Raw genomic sequence first — 22,598 nt, forward strand, 5'->3', positions numbered from 1 at the left:
AACCAAGAAGTTTGAGAACGACTGTGCTACAGTCTCCAGTATATTTTTTAGTCATAAGAAAAGCTAATAACCTGAATAAATTGTTTACCTTAACAATTAAGCCTCCCTCACACAAAGCCATCTTATTTAGCATTCTCCTCCCCAAGGCTAAATGCTGTTGACAATACTAAATATATTATTTTTAATTGACTGTATACTAAATGTAGTGCACATGACAAAATTGCTACAATGAAAATATTAATAGAAGTTTGAGAACTAGAAGTGTTTTGGGGGACTATGAGTCTTCTGTCTGGGCATTTATATTATGAAAATTATAGCATAAGTGATAAAGAATGACAATTATCAGCTATCTTTCTTCAACCAAAAATTCTTAGAATACCTTTAATGCTTTCAGAGATTAGCATCAGAAAATATTAATACAAGAGAGCACAAGGAATTGGCCATTATCAAATTATCTATGTCATTCTGAGTTCTTAAATACTGTGACACATTAAGAAAATCCTTCAGATGTTATGAAAGGAGAAAATTATCAGTCCTATCCATTCTTTAATGGGGAAACTAAACTATACAATATTAGTTTATTTGCCCCAGGTTTCCTTATGCCTTGTACTTTGATTTAGCTTTGGCTAGCAGAATGATGATTGGATCTTGAGACTGTCAGCTTTCAACAGACAGTTGCTAGTGAAACTCTCTCAGAAGATGAGAGGATGTTGACGTAAGTGTAATGTGAGGCAAAACAGAGTAAAATGTTGTGGGGAGCGCGGACGCCATTACAAGATGGCGCCGATTTCCGGTGGCCTGGCTGAGGTAAACAAGTGTGGCGCATGCGTAGTACGTCTGTAGATCTGTTATATAAGTATGCATATGAGGTTTTCTGGCTTGGCCTATTGGTGACCGCTTGTGATTGACTTTGACCTATCTCTGTTACTTCCTGTTTCCCTGAGGGTATATTACTGTGTGAGAGCTTGTGCTCAGGGTCTTCCGCATCTTGAAGCTTAGAGGGATCCCCAATAAAGCACTGTAGAAGAACTCCTGTTGCCGCGTCATCCTTGCTGGCGAGGCGGGCGCGACAAGTGGTGCCGAGACCCGGGAACTGTACCACCAGGGCACCAGCGGAGACGACCTCTTGTGAGGTGAGTTCAGAACTACAGTGTGGGACGGCCAATTTCCCCGCCCCCAAGAGAGACATGGGCAACATACCACTACGCCGGTTTCTGTGGCCTCTGAAAACTCTGCTTGCTGAAAATAAAATCCATGTTGACGATCATGACCTAAAGAGATTGTTGAGGGAGGTGGACCGGGTATCCCCTTGGTTCCTAGCCTCCGGCTCGCTCACAATACCATCTTGGAGGAAGGTGGGCCATGATCTACGCGAGGCGTTAGATTTAAGGCCTGGCGTCTTGATACTTCATAGGTTAGTTATGGATTGCCTAAAGTGCGATCCGCAGGGTTCGCAGAGTGCAGCAGAACAGCTTGCGGAAGTGCAGTCTCAGCTCTCAGAAGGAGGGAGAGGGGAAGGAGTTGCAACGGTTAAGGACGATCAGTCATGTCAGGTAGAGAACCGGCGAACGGGTGACGACCCGCTGTTGCCAGAATTTGCAGATTTGCATTTGTCCGAGGCGGAAGGTGAATCGTCCGCCTCGGAGGGGGAAGAAGCTACCCCCTCTTTTCAGCAGTTGAGAAAGGAAATACGGGGACTTAAAAAACAGGATGTGGTCCAGCCGAGAAGGCAGGCCCCACCCAGGCTCGATATAGAGACCTGGCCTCCCCCGTATTCCCTGCCCCCACCTACAGCGCCCCTCGTTGGGCCCGCACCGGGGGGTGAAGCGTCTCTCCTCCCCCCAGAAGCGCGGAGAGAGCTAGGATTTGCTTTCCCTGTGTATGTGGACAACAATAATCAGAGATATTGGCAACCTGTGGACCATAAGCAATTAAAGGAATTTGCAGAGGCGGTCCGCAACTGGGGGCATAGCGCCGCCTACACTTTAGTACTGCTGGAGAGGCTTGCCGCTAGTGCCCTAACGCCCACGGATTGGCAGCAGGTGGTGCGCGCGGCGCTAACCACGGGCCAATATCTAGACTGGAAGTCCATGTATCATGACGGGTGTGCCGCGCAGGCCCGTGCGAATGCAGCCCAGGGAGGCGGCAGAGCGGCGTGGACTTTTGACATGCTCACCGGACAGGGACAGTGGGCCAATAATCAAACGGCCTACCCGGAGGAGGTGTATGTCCAGGTAAATCAGATAGCCATTAAGGCTTGGAAGTGTTTGCCCAAACGGGGGGAGGTGCGTGGCAATCTGACAAAAATTGTCCAGGCTCCGGCAGAGCCGTTTTCGGATTTTGTGGCTCGCATGATGGATGCCGCAGGAAAGATTTTTGAGGACCTAGACTCGGCCTTGCCGTTGGTTGAGCAACTGGTTTTTGAGCAGGCCACTTCGGAATGTCGGAATGCTATTACGCCATGGAAAAGTAAAGGATTAAATGCATGGCTGAGGGCTTGCAGGGAGATTGGGGGTCCTCTGACTAACCAAGGCCTGGCGGCCGCGGTCATAGCGGCACAAGCCCAGCAACAACGCTGTTGCTACAACTGCGGCAAGCCCGGTCACTTGAGAAGACAGTGCCGAGCGCCAAGTAAGGTGAAGCAATCATCTTCACAGCCGGGGGTTTGCCCCGTGTGCCAGAAAGGTCGGCACTGGGCCGCAGAGTGCCGATCCGTTAAAGACAAGGAAGGCCGGCCCATCTCCCGAGGGCCTAGCGGCAGCATGGTTGCACTGCCAAAAAACGGGAGGCGGGGCCCATGACCCCAGGGCCCGCAAACATATGGGGCGATGCTGGCGCAGGACAGCCCCCAGGGGCCCCCGGGCCCGTCTCTGCTGACCCCGGGGACTCGTCCCTCCTTGAATCCGGCGCTACCGGGGGGGAACCTAGGAGGGCCACCCCCGGTTCCGCAGGATTGGACCTCCGTGCCACCACCCTCACAGTTTTGACACCTGGGTTAGGATGTCAACCTATCCCTTCAGACTTTAAAGGACCTCTGCCCAATCATACTGTGGGATTAGTGCTTGGGAGGTCATCGGCTACCTTAAAAGGGCTGATTGTCCACCCGGGGGTTATAGACTCAGACTTCCAGGGGCCAATAAAGGTCATGTGCTCATCACCTCGGGGAATTATCTCCATCCACCCCGGAGACCGATTTGCTCAGCTTCTGCTCCTCCCTAGCCTTCACGCTTGGTTCCCCAGCAAGCAGGAGCCACGTGGTAGTAAGGCGTTCGGGTCGTCCGGAGGCACTTGTACCTTTCTGTCTTTGGATTTAAACACCCGTCCGACCCTTGTATTGACTGTTCAGGGAATAAAATTTGAGGGTTTGCTGGATACGGGAGCAGACACTAGTATCATATCTGAGCGGTGGTGGCCTAAAGGCTGGCCGCTCACCCGCTCAGAGGCAACTTTACAGGGCTTGGGTTACGCTTCGGCCCCAGCCGTGAGTGCCCGAACTCTGTCTTGGAGTGATCTTGAAGGTGGTAGGGGTAGTTTTAAGCTTTTTGTTCTCCCCTTGCCAGTGAATCTCTGGGGCAGAGACGTCCTGAGACAGTTAGACCTTAAGTTAACAAATGAGTATTCTGCTCAGAGCCAAGACATGATGAGTACCATGGGATGGGTCCCAGGTAAGGGCTTAGGAAAGAATTTGCAAGGCAGGTCAACACCACTTATGCCTACTCCCAATCCCGGTAGACAGGGGCTGGGTTTTTCCTAGGGGCCGCTGACACTGCCTTGCCCATTCCCTGGGTTTCGGAGGACCCGGTGTGGGTGTCTCAGTGGCCATTACCCTCCGACAAACTGCTTGCAGCCCGTGAGTTGGTACAGGAACAGCTCACTCTTGGGCACCTTGAACCCTCTCACTCGCCTTGGAACACCCCTATTTTTGTGATTAAGAAAAGGTCAGGAAAGTGGCGCTTACTGCAGGACCTAAGGGCAGTCAACGCCCAGATGCGCCTAATGGGGCCTGTCCAGCGAGGGTTGCCCCTTCTTTCTGCCTTGCCCAAGCATTGGAATCTGATCATCTTGGATATCAAAGACTGTTTTTTCTCTATTCCCCTTCACTCATCTGACAAAATTAGATTTGCATTTACACTCCCTTCCATGAACCATGAGCAGCCTGATGAAAGGTACCACTGGCGGGTCCTGCCTCAGGGCATGGCTAACAGTCCCACTCTATGCCAGATTTACGTGAGCGCGGCTCTCCAGCCTGTTCGACAGAGGTACCCTAAGGTAAGAATCATCCATTACATGGATGACATTCTACTATGCCATCGGGATGCCCAGTTGTTGCTTCAGGTCTTTGCCTTCCTTCACGCTCAGTTAAAGGAAAGGGGGCTGTCCATAGCTCCCGATAAAGTGCAGGAAGGGGCGGTGGGCTCATTTCTTGGCAGTAGCATCCTTCCCGATAAAATTGTACCTCAAAGGCTGTCCATTCAAAGAGATGCTTTGAGAACTTTAAATGATTTCCAGCGATTATTAGGAGACATCAATTGGCTTCGGCCTTTTCTGGGTCTTACCACCGCTGAACTAAAGCCTTTATTTCAGATTCTTGAGGGAGACCCTCATATCACATCCCCTAGAACCTTGACTCCGGAAGCCCTAAAGGTCTTGCATAGGGTTGAGGAAGCCATTAAGAGTGCGCATCTGGTATGCATTCGTCACCAGGACCCTTTTCTTCTATGTCTGCTCCCCTCTCCTACCCTTCCTACAGCAGTGCTCTGGCAGGATGGTCCCCTTCTCTGGGTACATCCTCAAGCCTCTCTGGGAAAGGTGATTGGTCACTACCCGACTTGTGTAGCTGACCTCGCATTGAAGGGCCTTCACATGGCTCTCTCCCACTTCGGGCGCTACCCAGAGAGCCTCATCTGTCCATACACTTCTAACCAGATAGACACCTTATGTGCCACTCTTGATGCATGGGCAGTGCTGCGGTGCGCTTTCCCAGGAGGCATTGACAATCATTACCCCAAACATCCCCTATTACAATTTGCTATGAGAAATGACCTCATTTTCCCGAAGGTGACTTCGGCACACCCACTGCCTAATGCCCTGGATGTCTATACTGATGGCTCTAAAACAGGCATTGGGAGTTATGTTGTCCGGGACCAGGTGTTTACTAAGCAATTCCCTTACGCCTCCCCTCAGCTGGTGGAGTGTGCAATAGTTGGCCTGGTTCTCAGCACCATCACCGATCCCATTAATATCATCTCAGACTCTTGCTACGTGGTTAACGCAGTGAAGGTTTTGGAAACTTCCCCTTATATCCTTCCTAAAAGTACAGTTTTCTCCTTATTCACGGACCTCAGAAGCATCATCCTGAGTAGGACCAACCCATTCTCTATTCAGCATATCAGAGCACACTCTCTCCTGCCTGGACCCATGGCGGCGGGAAATGCAATGGCAGACCAGGCCACCCGCACTCTTTGGGTGGCTGATAACCTTGCTGCCGCCAAAGATTTTCATACACTTTACCATGTGCCAGCTGAGACCTTGCGTCTCCGATTTCACATCTCGCGTGCCGAGGCGCGTAAGATTGTCTTGCAGTGCCACGCTTGTGCTCCTTTTCGCAATGTCGCGCATACGGGAGTAAATCCCAGGGGTCTGCGACCATTACAATTGTGGCAAATGGACGTCACTCATATTCCCTCTCTGGGAAAAACTCAGTTTGTTCATGTGTCCATAGACACCTGTTCTGGTATCCTCCATGCCACGCCACTGGCGGGGGAAAAGGCCAGTCATGTCATCATCCATTGCTTGGAGGCTTGGGCTGCCTGGGGCAAGCCACGTACTATTAAAACAGACAATGGCCCCGCTTATACCTCCAGAGTTTTTCAACAATTTTGTGCCCGCCTCGGAGTCAAACATCTCACTGGCCTCCCCTACAATCCTCAGGCACAAGGCATTGTGGAGCGTGCCCATGGCACGCTCAAGGCTTATCTACAAAAACAGAAAGGGGGAGATGCCCTGGAGGCCATACAGAGGTCCCCTAAAGGTACCATTTCCCTTGCCCTTTTTACCTTAAATTTTTTGACTTTGGATGTGTCCGGCCGCTCTGCGGCAGAGAGACACACGTCCCCCCCGGTGGCTCACCGCGAGGCGGTAAAATGGAAGGACGTCTTGACGAGCCAGTGGAGAGGCCCGGATCCGGTTATAGCCAGATCCAGGGGAGCTGTTTGTGTTTTCCCGCAGGATCGTGAGGACCCTATTTGGGTTCCGGCGCGATTGACCCGCTCGGTGCACCCCACGGCTGAGGACGAACGTCCTGCGGACCGAGATGGCGCTACTGCAAATGCTGATGCTGGCGGGAGCCCTGACGACGGCGACGGCGGTACCGGAAGCGCGCTGGGCCCTGATGGATGTCTTCCCTCTGCCGATGCCCGTCCGGCATGACGCTACAGTTTTCCCTCGCTTCTTCACCACCAATGCGTCTCTAGACTTACCTTTCCTCCCGTTTGATAGTGAGGAGGCCAATTTTTCACATGTGGCCAATATCACTGTCTTGGGTACCTTGTGTTTCACCCTTCTGCATGTATCTGAGGTTAACCGGACTTGTAACATGACGCAGGTGCCCGAATGCATCCGCCTGCGCAAGCATGCCGGGGTTTGGCTAGATAAGCCCCAGGGATCTACTAACTCCTCCAATGGCACTGGCGTGGTGGCCTTCTGGCCCGCTGCAGCGGACAGGAGTATTGTCACGCAACCTCAGTGGGCACCTCGGTGCCGAGGGAAGCGTGACGGCTTGCTCCCTTGGACGGGTTGCCAGAGCAGATACGCCAGTTACGCAGTGCAGGGCCTCTTTACATTTTCTCCCCGTATGAGTGTCTTTTGTAATGAGACTGACCCAGCAGTCAATTTCACCGGGCAGAGCCCCTACATAGAGGGCACCGCCAACCCCTTTGCCTTATGGCTTCTGTGTGGTGCTAATGGCCAGTTCTTGCCTGTACACCACCTGCTGGAACGCTAGCCGGCATACCACTGCTATTGTAACCCGCTTACCCCGCTTTGTTCCAGTCCCTGTGGAGGCGCCCTCGGCCGCGGCGCTGTATCGGCAGCGACGCGACTTTGGCGTCACCGCAGCCATAGTTGCCGCCATAGCGGCCGCGGTGGCTGCCGCGGCGACGGCTGCAGTTGCGCTCACCACTTCGGTGCATACGGCCACCACCTTGAACAACTTATCGTCGGGGGTGGCGACCGCCCTGGCGACCCAATCCAACGTCAACGCTCAGCTGAAAGGGGGCATCATGATCCTCAATCAAAGAGTGGACTTGGTTCAAGAACAAGTGGACTTGTTGATGCAGGTCATGCAGCTCGGATGCGAGTGGCGCCTGCCTGGCATGTGTGTCACCTCTATCCCTTTTCAGAACGCTTCCCGGGCAGCTAACCTATCACGAACCCTGTCGCAGCAGTTGTTGGGTACATGGTCCAGTGAGTTTGAGACTCTGCTGGAACAGCTGCAGGCTAGTATAGTTCACATCAACTCTACGCGAGTCGACGTGAACTTTGCCCAGGGGCTGTCGGATTGGGTGTGGCAAGTGGCCAACCATGTGAAAGAGTGGGCAGGAATGGGCTGTTTGTTAGCCTTGCTCGCGACTATGGCCCTGATAGGATTTGTAGCCCTTACCCGTATGGCGCGCCGCAATCGGCGCAACCAAATGTTGCTGCAACAAGCCTTTGCTGCACTGCAACTCGGCCAGGACCCCCACGTGTGGATGGCCAGGTTATAGGCGTTCCGCGACTTGCCTGCTCTCCCCCCTCTCTCGGCTGTAAGGTACCTCCATGACGGGAATGCGTGGGTCCCGCGCCTGGAGGCACACCAGTTGGTGCCAGGCCGGGAGGCAGCCCGCGTAGCCTAAGACAGAGGCCTTACCCACAGCCGCCTTTATAACCGGCCTCTGCACGTCTCCGAGTTCGCTCATTGCACGAGACGAGGCGGTTTCAAGTCTGGCAGGCCTTCTTAATTAATAAAGCAGGGGGAGATGTGGGGAGCGCGGACGCCATTACAAGATGGCGCCGATTTCCGGTGGCTTGGCTGAGGTAAACAAGTGTGGCGCATGCGTAGTACATCTGTAGGTCTGTTACATAAGTATGCATATGAGGTTTTCTGACTCGGCCTATTGGTGACCGCTTGTGATTGACTTTGACCTATCTCTGTTACTTCCTGTTTCCCTGAGGGTATATTACTGTGTGAAAGCTTGTGCTCAGGGTCTTCCGCATCTTGAAGCTTAGAGGGATCCCCAATAAAGCACTGTAGAAGAACTCCTGTTGCCGCGTCTTCCTTGCTGGCGAGGCGGGCGCGACAAAATGTAGTTTTTAACAAAAAGCTGATAAAGATGAAGGCTAACCATATTTGCAAGGATATAAATCTTAACCCATTTGTTGGGGGTATAGGCTCTGTTTATGTCTGTCCTGTATCTTGTAACCACAAAATTGTCCTGGCTGAATTATTCATAATTGTAAGGAATCTCCTTTAATACATCCAGACTTCCACAGTTTGTTTACATACTAATTAGTTGTCATAGAAAGCTGCACTCAACCCAGGGTCTGCAATGCCTTTTGTATATAAAATGCCTCTCCCTTTGACACTTACTGAATTAACAAGTGTCTACATAGCAGATTCATTGCTTTAAAAACAACAAAAGAGACTTTTTCTACAATACTGAACTTATGTGATATATATGCTCTTTAATTCTGCTCAACTTTTCAAAACTAATAAAAAATGCAATTCAAAACCATTAATCATCAAGACAGACTGAGTGTCTGAGGCTGCGAACAGTGTAGGACCAGATACTTTAGAGGTAAAGACTGACATTGCAGGGAATGCAAATATTTTTCTCATTCCTAAATTTCCTAGAAATAAATGGAGATTTGTATAAGGGAATAAATGCTTTTGTAAAAAATGTATTAATATGAAAGTTGCTTTATGCTTAAAATTATATATACTGTTTTCCAACCCTATATAATTCTTGCCTCCCAAAAATTTCTCCCACCCCACCTTCAACAGAAATCTTAATCTGGCATCTGATGATTTAAAATGGTTTCTGTAATTTAATTTTGAATAACATCCATTTAAAAGCATGCAGAATCAGTTAAACAAGAAGTATAAACATTTGTTGAAATGTTTATTGAACAAACATAGTTTATTTGTTTGACAAAAGATATGCACACTAACATTCCCTACAAGCAGCTAATGGGAAAAGATCACGATGGTAACTCTAGTTTTAAAACATCTATGCGTGAAAGATAATCATGGTTGGTGTTTATGGAACATCTTTTGGGGGAAAAAAAACCCCAACAACTCAACAAATTGAGATCCAGAATTGAAAAAAATCATCAGGTGAAATGGCAGGACACAAATAACTTATTTTATTTGAATTTCATTTCCTGGGAGGAAAACTGGTATTGCAGAGCCATTTAATAAAAATTTAACAGTTTTACTGGGGATTCAGATATGCATTGATATTTACATGACAATCTTTAGATTGAAATCATAAAAAAAAATCATTGTCTCCAGGGAATTATGTATTTCACAAATTTTGCTATTTTAAGTAACATCACACAGATACTGACATCAGAATCATGGCAGAGCAATTTTAACATTTGTACACGTGTATGGGTATTAATGATCTTTAGTGTCTGGACAGATTCCAGGTCACAGAACAAAAGCAAATTTTCACTTTTGTGTGTTTTCCGTACATTTACACGTCTAGCTCCTTTTCAGTAAGATATATCTGCTCAAATAATTACTACTCTTGGATATTATTCCCTCAAGTCAAATAAATGTCTATTTGACTGAATTCTAGGAAGAAAAAAAAAAGAACCAAAGAAATGTATTAATAATTGCAATCTAATTTTCTAGAGAGTCTTAGAATCTCTACTTCTGAATACTACCCCCATACTATTATATATTTTTCTTACAACTTCAGTTCTCTCTTAGGAATGTCTTTAGTTAGGGGTTCGAAGTCTTACAAAGAAACATTTAATATAGGATGTTAACATCTACTAAGCAAAAGATCAAAAAAGATGCTTGCTTCTCTTCCCACAAAAGCCAAACATAAAACAGAGTGTTACTAATGTTTTCTATTTATTCATTAATAAAAAGTGCATAGTACAAGCCCTTTATCCCAATCCAAGTACTCAGTAAAAGATTAACAATAAACCCTGGATGGCACAGACATGATTTGTTTGGCATGATTTAAAACATAAAAACAGCAATTAACATTAGTATATCACATGACCACTTTTGCTTTTAACAAAGTAATTTTCAGACATGATAACAAATACATATGATTTTTCATTTTGAAATATTATAAGACTAAGCTTACTATTACAACAACAAAAATTTATCCCATTAGCTGTAAACTCTCTTCATTTTTCTTTCTTCCAGTTGCTGTTTTGTGTCTTAAACTGAGCTGGTCAAATTTGAGCACATATTCATTTTGAATGACAGACTTTCATTTAGAGTGACAGATTTCCCAGGTTCCTTTGAAAATGTAAGATATTAGTAATTCCATGAACACTATCACATCACATACCACAAGGACGCTGAAAGTAACCATGGAATAGCTGTATTCAATAGTTATTTCAGAAAATCTCTTCAAGTTACACTGACTATCACATAGTGTTTGGACAGATAACATGATAAAATCTTTTACTATAAACACTTCCAATGTTAACCTTTTCCATATGGAAAGCAAAATCAAAAAACAAGCCAAAAAAACCCCATCATTATTTTGCATAAAATAATATTAAATGACTCTAAAACAAAATAAACTCTTAATGGCATTTGTGGAATGCTTAAGAGCCAAAGATGTTGAAAATTTAAGCTTTATCTTCCTTTTCTCCAGATTATTTTTTAAAACTTGTAGCCATGGTTTGGGTGAATATTTACAAGCCAAGTAATGATTTAAGAGTGTACTCGATAAAAAAGCCACATGTAGACACATTAAGAATTAAATATAATAATATAAATTACTAGTTAGGTTAACAAGAATACTTTATGTGCAGTGCACTATCTCAGGAATGCAGAGAAATTTTACAAGCAAAAAAACCCAAGACTAAATACTTCACTAAGAACATTTGTTACTAACTAAATAGATGGGCCATATAGGAAAAGGCTAATATACGTCAATTAAGTGTATATGTCAGAAAGAACTAGGACTAAGAATCCTGATGTTCAAGCATCTAATACTAGACATTCTATATCCATGTTTTGGCCACATCTTCAACCAAAGCCATTCTCAATTATTTGTGAGCCATAGATTCAATGACTACATCAGTATCTCTGGGATTGGCTTTCTAGCAGAGAACAGATTGTTAGGACATATGGGTAAGCCTTCAAAGTTCAAGGGGCAAGAGCCCCTTGGAATGCTATAGGGATTTAGCTCCATCTAAATCTGGCCCTTTCTGCTTTAAATACTTTACCAGCTATAGAGCTAGGAGGCCTTCCAGGCCACAGCAAAAGGAAAAACCTTTACTATGTGGTATTCATTAAGCCAGGATTTAACTTACCTGTGATATGTTACCCCTCTATTAGCACAAGTAATTAAGAGTTGTTTATATTAATATTATTTCAAGAAGTTGAGCACAAAGCCAAGATGCACAAGGAGAAGTTCAAGCAGTCAATATTGGATTATATACTGAAATGATGCTCTTAACAATGTTTGTGGCCTAGAATGCAATCACAGTAAAGGGAAAACATAGCCTATGAGTATCACACAACTGTATCAAAGACTATTAAATAGTACAATGATACAAAGAAGTTTATTTAATTCATACAGTAATTTATCAGATCTACACAGTGAAGAGCTAGACTGACCTAAGGGAAAAATGATCCTTACATTGGTAGCAAAATATCTTTTAGTTCCCAAAAATCATCTGCAATCACTTGCTAGGAAAAATTCTATAACCACATAGGTCACGCAGACTTTTAAAATCCTATTTGTATTCACTCTTTTTCAAACTAGGCAAAACAATGCAACTTTTACTTTTTTATACAGTTGAAAATTTTGCTTATATTACTACTCCTTCCCACCCCAATCCATCCCATTACCCAAACAGGAATGATATAAGGGGTGAGAAAAAGATCCTTGATTGTTTCTCATTTTCTTCCTTTTCTCTTGGAATAAACCAAGAATTCATTAAAAATTTTCATAAGTCAGAAGGATAACAAAAGCCTCAAAAATTTTTCTTCAAATAAAAAAATGAAGTAAATGTTAGTAACCTACAGGCCCTAATACAGCTTTAAGACAGTTTCATTTTAACAAGGAAGTGTTAGAACAGAAAAGAAGCTTCCCAAGAGGCACTCATTTTAAAAATAAATTATAGCTTAAATTATTACTGTATAGATTATATTGGGCAAAGGCAGAAAGAATTAACTTTTTCCTCCTCTCATAAACCTTGTAAGGCTAGTGTACAGTGGCTTACAAATGTCACATAATGGACTGTAAATCATCCACTGTATTGATCAATCATGTTTATTTAGAGTTTTCATTACATTAGGCATTTTTAATAGGAGTAGAAAAATTAGTAAAAACCATTTCATTTCTTCTCTCCTCCTATTCTAGTCACATAGGCCAGTTGTAATAGATGATACAGATTTCAGTTGTAATTTATAAAATATTCCAAGAGCTGCCACAGTCCCAAGAAATAGAGAAAACTGCCATCCACAAATAAACTACCAAGGTAAATGTAAATACAGTATGGTTCTAATTTTCTTTCACACAATCTCAGACAACCCCACATAGCTTTATAAATACCTTATTAAAAAAAGCAATTTAAAAACCTATCAAAACTATTTAAAATATTTAAATGCAGAGCTCTCAAATTTCCTTCTATCACGCCAGAAATCACCACAAAAATTATGATCACAGTTATAAACAGAATGAGTGGAATGTTTAAGTTTAGGACAACCAAAAAAGCCCCATGTAACTTTTTTTAATATAATCATTTACTCAAATACACTGTAAATAGGAATGGTGATAACACAGGAAGCAAAAATAAGCTTGCAAATGAAATTTCTAAAAGCTCATGAAAACAATACCATCCCATATTGCAGATGCAAAAGGAAAAACAGTTCTAATGGGGTTAAGAGTACTCTGGTCATCTTCGTTTGCTTGGTCGTGTGGTCGTGCAAGGTGTTAACTATTTTCACTTCCAGTATCACAGTTAGTCCACAGGAGGAGCTGGTGGGTCTTGCCCCTGGCATTGGAAAGAAAAATTATTGAATTGACTTCTTAAATTCCAGCGCAACCGATCTAACACATATAGTAAGAACTGAGCAGTAATGCCCTCCACCCTCCCTTCCCACCTATATACTGACTTGGACTTCTTATGTCTTTTTTACACGAGGGGACACTAGATTAACACTTTGATTCTCATTTGTCTCATTCTTTCCTATAGTATGAAAGAGGGGGAATTTGTGTAACAGTGATGTGATGTTCCCTGCCAGCTCCAGGGGTGAGCTTCACATCAATAAAGGTATTTTCATCCCCCCTTTAAAGCGCCTGGTTGAGCAAGTACTGTACATTCGAAGTGAAGCTAGGGACTTTTGTTTCTTACTAAAGAATGTCAATGAGGAAGCATGTCGCTCCACTTGCTTCTGGCAGTTATCCTGTGACCCTAAGCGGAGCCACCTTGGAATGGAGCTGATAGTATGAGGAAAGAAACTGGGTCGTTGATGACACTGTTCAACTTCCTAATCACTGACCCTACCTTTGGATTTTTTTGTTGTATCAACCAATAAAGCCACTTGTTTCAAACCAGTTTGAATTGGCTTTTGTCACTTGCAATAGAGAGCACGTGAACTGTAAAGGAAGAATCAGAATGTTTAATAATCTTCAGGAAGACTTTATTTCTTTACCCTGACACGACATATGAGGCCCCTAGTTGAGGGTGATCGAAATTTCTAATTGGCATTAGAGTCACTATGTTTTCCTGCTTATTCCCAGGGCAGTGGAACTGCTATTCCTAGAACTGTTGGCCTAATATGAATTAAGGTCCAGGGGAGTACAATCTTTCTGTCACTTTTAATGGCTTCTAAGTCAGGTTATTATTATTTTTGGTTTTTGTTGGTTTTTTTTTTTTTTTTTTGAGACAGGGTCTCACTCTATTGCCTGGGTTAGACTGCAGTGGTGTCATCATAGCTCACTGTAGCCTCAAACACCTGGGCTCGGGTGATCCTCCCGCCTCAGCCTCCCAAGTATCTGGGGCTACAGATGTGTACCAACATGTCTGGCTAATTTTTCTATTTTTTGTAGAGATGGGGTCTCAGTATGTTGCTCACACTGGTCTTGACCTTTTGGCCTCAAGTGATCCTCCCACCTCAACCTGCCAAAGTGGTAGGATTATAGGCCTGAGCCAACTGCGCCTAGCCTTATTATTATTTTTTTTTAGAGATGAGCATCTTGCTCTGTTATCTCACCCAGGCTGGAGTGCAGAGGTGTGATCATAGCTCACTGTAACCTCCAATTCCTGGGCTCAAATGATCCTCCCTCTTCAGCCTCCCGAGTAGTAGGGATTACAGGCATGTAACACCATGCCTGGCTAAGTCAGGTTATTAAAAGCTGAATTTCTTTAGCTCTAAATATTAAGGAAGTTGTTCTTTGATATGAAAGTAATAAAGCTGTACATAGAAAGTAAGAAAAAAGGCTAAGGAGGAAATACTTTATCAAGATAGCATGCAAGCAGTTCTGTGAATAACCAAAGCACTGACCAATTAACATTGCACATTTGCTTTCTCCTATATAAGAAATTAGTCTAACTGAACTTCTTTCTAATGTTAACAACACAACATTGGGGAAAGAAGCAATTATTTTAGGAATTCCACATGGTGAAGGTTGCAGAAGGGAATTAGTGGGTACTTTGGTGTTCAACAAATGAATCCATCATGGAAATTTTCCTTTTTTTTTTGACGCTATATCATCTTATAGATGTTTTTATTTTATTTTTAACATTTTATTTATTTATGTTGACAAAAATTTTATGCAAATATATTTATCATGTACAACATGTTGTTTAGAAATATGTGTACACTGCAGAATGGCTAAATCAAGCCAATTAACATATGCATGGAGACATTTTAAAAGAGGTTGTATCAAATCAAATTGAAAAAAATATATAAATACTAGTTCCAAAAAGAATTAAAAGAAATCCTTTAATGGAGGTTCTACTAAAGATAGTATTGAAAACTCCCTGTTAGGTCACTTTATCACATTTATCATTTGGACGTAATCATGAGTATCAAGAGTTATCAACATGAATAGGCTGGGCACGGTGGCTCACGCCTATAATCCTAGCACTTTGGGAGGCCTAGGTAGGAGAATCCCTTGAGGCCAGGAGTTTGAGACTAGCCTGATGTAGACAAAGTAAGGGTCCCAGGAAAAAAAGAAAAAAACAAAGAGAGACTAGCCTGAGCAAGAGAGAGACGCCACCTCCACAAAAAATAGAGCGTGGTGGCGCATGCCTGTAGTCCCAGCTACTTGGGAGGCTGAGGCAGGAGGATCGCTTGAGCCCAGGAGCTCAAGGTTGCAGTGAGCTACGATGACATCACTGCAGTCTAACCCAGGCAACAGAGTGAGCCCCTAGCTAAAAAAAAGAAAACCCTCCTCAAAATCCCCAAAACACAAATGATTCCTACTTCTCCTTTTGCCAGCTCAGTTGATTTATTATGATGCAGAAATGGAAAATGGGTTTGAGAGAAACAGGATGGGAAAACAAGAAGAAAAAAGCACTTGGCCAGACAGGCTCAGTGTCTCAACTGTGTCTAACAGCTAGGGCAGAAGGGGGTGAATGCCAGTGAGAGTGCAGGGGCTCCGTCACTGTGGGCTGCAGAGAGCTGGGCGCGGCAGGAGGGCATCTGAGCAATATTGCTGCGGACTGTGGAGCAGATCACTTCTGATATTCCTCATGGGAGTAAGGACTGGAATTCATTTTAAAATTATTTTTGGGCTACTGGTGTGTGCTTCTTTCTATATATAACTTCACAAAGATGAAGCCATTTGGTGTTGCAAGATTTCCTACATGGACAGGAAGAACCTACTCCATGAATTTAATGTTCCTTTTGCCAATTTTGATTATTTCGGTCAAAACAAAGTCCTCTCCCTCCCCAGGCCATATACATGCTCCTGCCCAAGAAGGATTTATGATCTGCAACACTTACGTTATTAGCACTGGTTGGCTTTCCAGATAGGTTGGATCCTCTTAGATTAGGAGGTCTCAGTAAGAATAAGATCACTGCAATAACCATCCAGGCCATCAAGATCATAGTAACACTGATGCCATTATCACCAGCGGGTCCTGGTACTACAGACAAACAAAAAATATATTTATAACAAAAATTGTAACATGACTATAATACTGTTAAACAGAAAAACAAATTCTAATGTTTAAATTTCAGCTTCAAACATTATAATATAAAAATTAGTAAATTAGAGAAGTACAACTGTGAAGTAGTACATCCTTAATTTCCCTTTCCTCCAGGGAGAAAATCTAAATGGTAAATGATGTTAAATAATCATAAGCCAAAGCCTAATAAATGAAGATTTTAATAGTGTAATAGTTCTTAGTATTTTGGAGTAACAGAATCCTTTGAGAATCTAATAAAAATTAAGAATGCTTTCTAGTATAAGAATCCATACATATGCATTCAACAATTTTGCATATAATTCTGGAAGGTTCAAGGACCCCCAAAGCCACCAATATCTGCTGGGATCTACAGAACCCAGGTTAAGACTACCTGATACACAGTAAAAACACTCTCCTTTGGGGAGAGAAATATCTACATCTTAATTATAGAGGCAGCATGAAAAAACAGGGCCTTAAGAAAAAAGGAACATCTGGGTTGAATAACATATAAATTAAAAGACCCCTTTAGGGCCAGGTGTGGTGGCTCACACCTATAATCCTAGCACTCTGGGAGGCCAAGGCGGGCGGATCGTTTGAGCTCAGGAGTTCGAGACCAGCCTGAGCAAGAATGAGACCCCGTCTCTACTAAAAAAATAGAAAGAAATTAGCTGGACAACTAAAAATATATATATAAAAAAATTAGCTGGGCATAGTGGTGCAGTGCCTGCAGTCCCAGCTGCTCGGGAGGCTGAGGCAGGAGGATTGCTTGAGCCCAGAAGTTGGAGGTTGCTGTGAGCTAGGCTGATGCCATGACACTCTAGCCCAGGCAACAGAGTGAGACTCTGTCTCCAAAAAAAAAAAAATAATAATAAAAAAATAAAAGACCCCTTTAATTATATTCTCAGCCAAAGAAGGATTAATTTGGCCTTCTTTTACACAAAAAGAAGGTGAATTGAGATCTAGATATTTTAAAAGTCTATGCCTTTATCAAAAGAAAAGTCAGGCAAGGCTGCGTGTGTCTGTGTGTGTGTGTGTGTGTGTGTGTGTGTGTGTGTGTGCGCGCGCTCTCGCGAGCACCCGTGTGTAGGTATCTTAGTCTTTCCTGACTGCTTGAGGTAGCCATAAATACTTCTTATAAATAAAATGTAGATTTTTTTTTTACTGAAGTGTATTAGAAAACTCAATTTTCAGAAATAAAAATTACAGATTGGATTTCTAGAGGAAAACATAGTTACCCTAAGTGGTTACTAAAATAGCTTGTCAAGACTACAACTGTTTGGTTTTGGTCTCTCTGCCTCAGGAAAAAGGAAAAGAAATCCAGACAAGATCTTGAAATTAAGCTGATGCACTTCACTGGGGTCCATGGGCCCAGGGCTCAGTTCCAAGACAGGGCATTGGTAGCACTGCTGAGGCCAAAGGGCTAGTGACCAAAGGGGACAAAGTGAAGTTCAGAGCTGAGCTGGGCCAAGAGAAGACTGGATAGGAATGTAGCCTCTGTTCCAACCCCAGCCACACTGCCCAGAAACATCTCACTCAGCACTCAGGGTCACCAAGACTGCAGCACGTGCCATCCTGCACCAGCAGCCATTTCTTCTCTATCCACAGAGCCATTCCTTTCCTTGATCCCTCCTGTTACACTAAATTTGCCCACCTTCATAACTAAGACCAGTTTTTCTACTTTGAACCCCTTGCTCTTGCACAGGTATTCTACACCTTCTCCACTGGAGTAATATCATCAACATCTAAACTGGATCAAGTTTCTCCCATTTTTGAAAACACAAAAAATGCCCTCCCTTCCTCAATCCCTTTTCCTGTCTTGCTATCACCATGTCTCCTCATCAAAGCTAACACTGTCAGAGTTACTACACACTGTCTGCATTTGCTGTCTACATTTCACTACCTCCCATTCACTCTTCAGGTTGGTTTCTACCTCCATAACCATTCAAATAGCTCTTGAAAACGTCACCAGTGACACCTTCATTCTGCTAAGTTTAACAGGTAATTTTTAGTCCTCATTTTCTGTGACCATTTTCTCTTCTTTTTTTTTTTTTTTTTTTTTTGAGACACGGTCTCACTCTCTCACCCTGGCTAGAGTGCTGTGGCATCAGCCTAGCTCACAGCAACCTCAGACTCCTGGGCTCGATTGATCCTCCTGCCTCAGCCTCCAGAGTAGCTGGGACTACAGGCATGCGCCACTGCACCTGGGTAATTTTTCTATTTTTTGTAGAGACAGTATCTTGCTCTTGCTCAGGCTGGTCTCAAACTCCTGGCTTCAAGTGATCCTCCTGCCTCAGTCTCCCAGAGTGTTAGGATTACAGGTGTTAGCCACCATGCCCAGCCCATTTTTTCCTTTTTAAAACACTTTCTTCCTTGGTCTTCTGTGCCATTATCATTGCCTGGCTGCTCCTTTACATGCTTATTTTCCTCTTCTTGGCTTTAAAATTTTGGAATTTCTCATAGTCAGTGTAAAGTTCCCATCTCTTCTTGTTCTATATATTCTCCTCCTCACCTCTGGATTCATTTACCTTCTGCATGCAGAGCACCCTCTTATACTCAGCCACATCCAAATTTTCTGAACTTCAGACCCAAACATCTGACAGTCTGCCTACGTCAATAATTCTCTGTTTTTTTCTTCACATCGATGGTTCTTAAACTGTGGTGTACATTACAGTCCCTTGGCAGCTTCTTGAAAATGCAGAAATCCTACCTCCCACCCACCATACTCAATACTTCAGTAATCAAGAATCATGCGCGTCTCCCATGCCCTGCTACTTACTCCTCTGCACCCCCACCAAACACCAGCTGCCCACGGCAGGAACCTAAGAGAACATCTTTTGTTCTCTTTCAACGACTCTATTTAATCTATCATGAGGTTTCTGGCAATTTTTCCTCCTAAATACCATTCAGCTCTGTCTACCTGTACCTCTGCCCTCCCCCTGCCAGTCGCTCAAGCCACCGTCACTTCTTGTCCAGTCTATGGCAATGGCCTCTTAACTGATCTCCCCATATCTGCTCCTGCCGCCTCTGTCCTCTACACTGGCGTCAAAGCGACCTTTTTTTTAAACAGCAAATATAGGTTGAATATCCCTTATCCGAAATGCTTGGGACCAGAAGTGTTTCAGATTTTGTTCAGATTTTGAAACATTTGCATTATACATACTGGTTCAGCACCCCTAATGCGAAAATCCAAGACGGGGAAATGCTCCAATCCTTTGTGCATCTTGGTGGCACTCAAAAAGTTTCAGATTTTTGAGCACTTCGGATTTTCAGATTAGAGATACTCAACCTGTACTGTTATTTTTATTATTAATTAATAGCTAAGATCTGAGTGGTTACTTTGAACCAGATATTGCCTCTCTTAATCCTTTTAATAATCTTACTTTATGGTAGATACTATCACGTCCTTATTTTCTAGATGAGAAAACTGGGAAGAGGGGGATTGAATCTCAGTGTCACACAGCTGGTATGTGGCAAAACTGGGGTTTAATTTTAGAGAGTCCATTTCAGAGCCTTCTTACCCCTTTGCTGTGTCATAATCTCTAACAACATCACACAGTAAGACACACTCCTAAAAATTATTAATATTAGTCCTGTGGGTAGTAAAATCAGAAAGTACAAATTCAAAAAGGATTTTTGATAAAAAAGCTTATAACTGGTTGCTAGGTAAAACTAGATTATTTACAGTTAATTAAGGAAAGATGACTATACTTTCCATATATTATCACTTCTGATAGTGTCTCTCTCTCAGAAATAAAATGCTACACTGTAGTACAGACCCCGAGTCTAACTCCAGTGCCAATTTTTATGTTATTTGATTTGGTGATTGAGGATTTTGTTGTTGTTTTTGTTGTTGTTGTTTTTTCAGAGATAGGGTCTCACTTTGTCACCCAGGCTGGAGGGCAGTGGCATGATCATAGCTCACTGTAACCTCAAACTCTTGGACTCAGGTGATCCTCCCACCTCAGTCTCCCAAGTAGCTGGGACTACAGGTGCACACCACCACATCTGGCTAATGTTTTTTAAAAAATTTTTTGTAGAGATGGGGTCTTGCTTTGTTGCCCCCTGGTCTTGAACTCCTGGCCTCAAACAATCCTCCCCCCTCAGCCTCGCAAAGCATTGGGATTATAGGTATGAGCCACTGTGCCTGGTTCATGTTTTTTTATTATTCTTTACAAGTGAAAGATTTTGAAGCTTCCAAGAGTTAAACCTTAGATTTCAAATTTACTAATTCATATCTCTAAACAAAGCATCCCTGAAAAAAAATACCTACTCCATTTTTAAGACTCTCATAGTGATAATATGACTCTTAATTCCCCATAACTATCTCCTAGCTTGGTTCCTTCCTGCATTTTACTGCCAGAAAACTCTGCTTAAAACACTGCATTTAGCACATCTCTGCAGATCAAACTAAGTGGCTCTCTCTCCACTGCCTTCTGCTTCAACCCTGAACTCTTTGGCCTGGCCTCTCCTCATATGATTTAGCCTCTTCGTCTAATCTTACCACTTACCGCTGCTCAGAAAATGTATCCTCTGATCTAGTTACCCCCATACCTCTTCCTTCTTTAGCTAATGGTTCCCTGGCTTGGCCATGCCTCAGAATAGCCCGTGACAGTATCAATACCACTAAGGCTCTGCCTCTGACCATCTGATTCAGGAGCAGCTTAGGGGTGGGATCAGAAACCAACAATATTTTGTAAAAGCTTTCCAAATGAATCCGATACAATAGTTCAAAGCTAGTTCAGCTGACAGCATCTGCCAACTATGCAAACTTATTCCTTCTGAGTTACTCATTATTTCCCCGTCTGGCATGTTCTTACAACTAACCTCCATTTATTCATCTATATCCTACATACTTCTCTCTCCTATGAAAATCTTCACTTCCTCCACCTTCTCTGGAGTCATGTAGCAGTTCTAGTTTGAAGGAATGGTTTCCTATCTCTCCTAATTAGGTCATAAACTTTTTTTTTTTTTTGAGACAGAGTCTCACTTTGTTGCCTGGGCTAGAGTGAGTGCCGTGGTGTCAGCCTAGCTCACAGCAACCTCAGACTCCTCGGCTTAAGCGATCCTCCTGCCTCAGCCTCCCGAGTAGCTGGGACTACAGGCATGTGCCACCATGCCCAGCTAATTTTTTCTATATATATTTTTTCAGTTGGCCAGATAATTTCTTTCTATTTTTAGTAGAGACGGGTCTCATTCTTGCTCAGGCTGGTCTCGAACTCCTGACCTCGAGTGATCCACCCACCTCAGACTCCCAGAGTGCTAGGATTACAGACGTGAGCCACCAGGCCTGGACGAAATTAACTTTTTGATTTTTGAACCATATGTTAAAAATTAAGTAAACTGAATCAAACAAACAAAAAAATGTAGCCTAAAGAATCTTCAGGGGCTGGGCGTGGTGGCTCACGCCTGTAATCCTAGCACTCTGGGAGGCTGAGGCGGGCGGATTGCTTGAGGTCAGGAGTTTGAGACCAGCCTGAGCAAGAGCGAGACCCCGTCTCTACTAAAAATAGAAAGAAATTATCTGGACAACTAAAAATATATATAGAAAAAAAAAAAATTAGCCGGGCATGGTGGTGCATGCCTGTAGTCCCAGCTACTCGGGAGGCTGAGGCAGTAGGATCTCTTAAGCCCAGGAGTTTGAGGTTGCTGTGAGCTAGGCTGACGCCACGGCACTCACTCTAGCCCGGGCAACAAAGTGAGACTCTGTCTCAAAAAAAAAAAAGGAAAAGAATGTTGGGGTTGAAGACACTGGATATCTGAACTGACTTAGACTCCTTGAAATATTTAGGAGCAGGGCATGAATGGGGTTGCTGTAGGCTTTCTGTGATTATTCACAGTCCCTTATGACAAGACCCACTTCTTCATGAAGTCTCAGAGCAGCAGAAAACCAGAGTTAGACCGGGCTATTCCAACTCCCTAGAACTGCATGCAGTTAATAAATATGAACATCAGGAGCCACTATTTTAAAGTCAGTATGAAAAGGGCAATGGGCCTTTAAATGATCTGGCCACTGTGGTTTTTAGTGTGGTAACTTTTTAGCACTTATAAACATTAAAGAGTACAATCACATGGGGGAAATAAAACCTATCCCCTCCCTAGGAACTCCCTGTATATTATTTACCTTAAGAAATTAAATATTCTTTAGTCTATGGCCTAGAAAGATATCAAATCATAAAAATTCAGAGGGGCTTTGTATAGCAAAATACAGCACTTCCTGC

At 43.6% G+C, this 22,598-nt stretch overlaps 1 protein-coding gene across 1 annotated transcript in view; it reads right to left on the bottom strand.

Moving 5' to 3' along the window:
- Positions 1-10,101: 10,101 nt before the first annotated feature.
- Positions 10,102-22,598, bottom strand: part of SMIM14 (small integral membrane protein 14) — a 66,962-nt gene continuing 54,465 nt past the window's right edge. The window contains exons 4-5 of the mRNA XM_045550548.1: positions 16,196-16,338; positions 10,102-13,236 (exon numbers count right to left, since the gene is read on the bottom strand). Of these exons, the coding sequence (XP_045406504.1) occupies positions 13,204-13,236; positions 16,196-16,338 (176 nt within the window). The 3' untranslated portion in view covers positions 10,102-13,203. The remainder of the gene's footprint in view (positions 13,237-16,195; positions 16,339-22,598) is intronic.

The sequence above is a fragment of the Lemur catta genome, chromosome 4 (genome assembly GCF_020740605.2).
Source record: "Lemur catta isolate mLemCat1 chromosome 4, mLemCat1.pri, whole genome shotgun sequence".
In the NCBI taxonomy this organism is placed as follows: Eukaryota; Metazoa; Chordata; class Mammalia; order Primates; family Lemuridae; genus Lemur; species Lemur catta.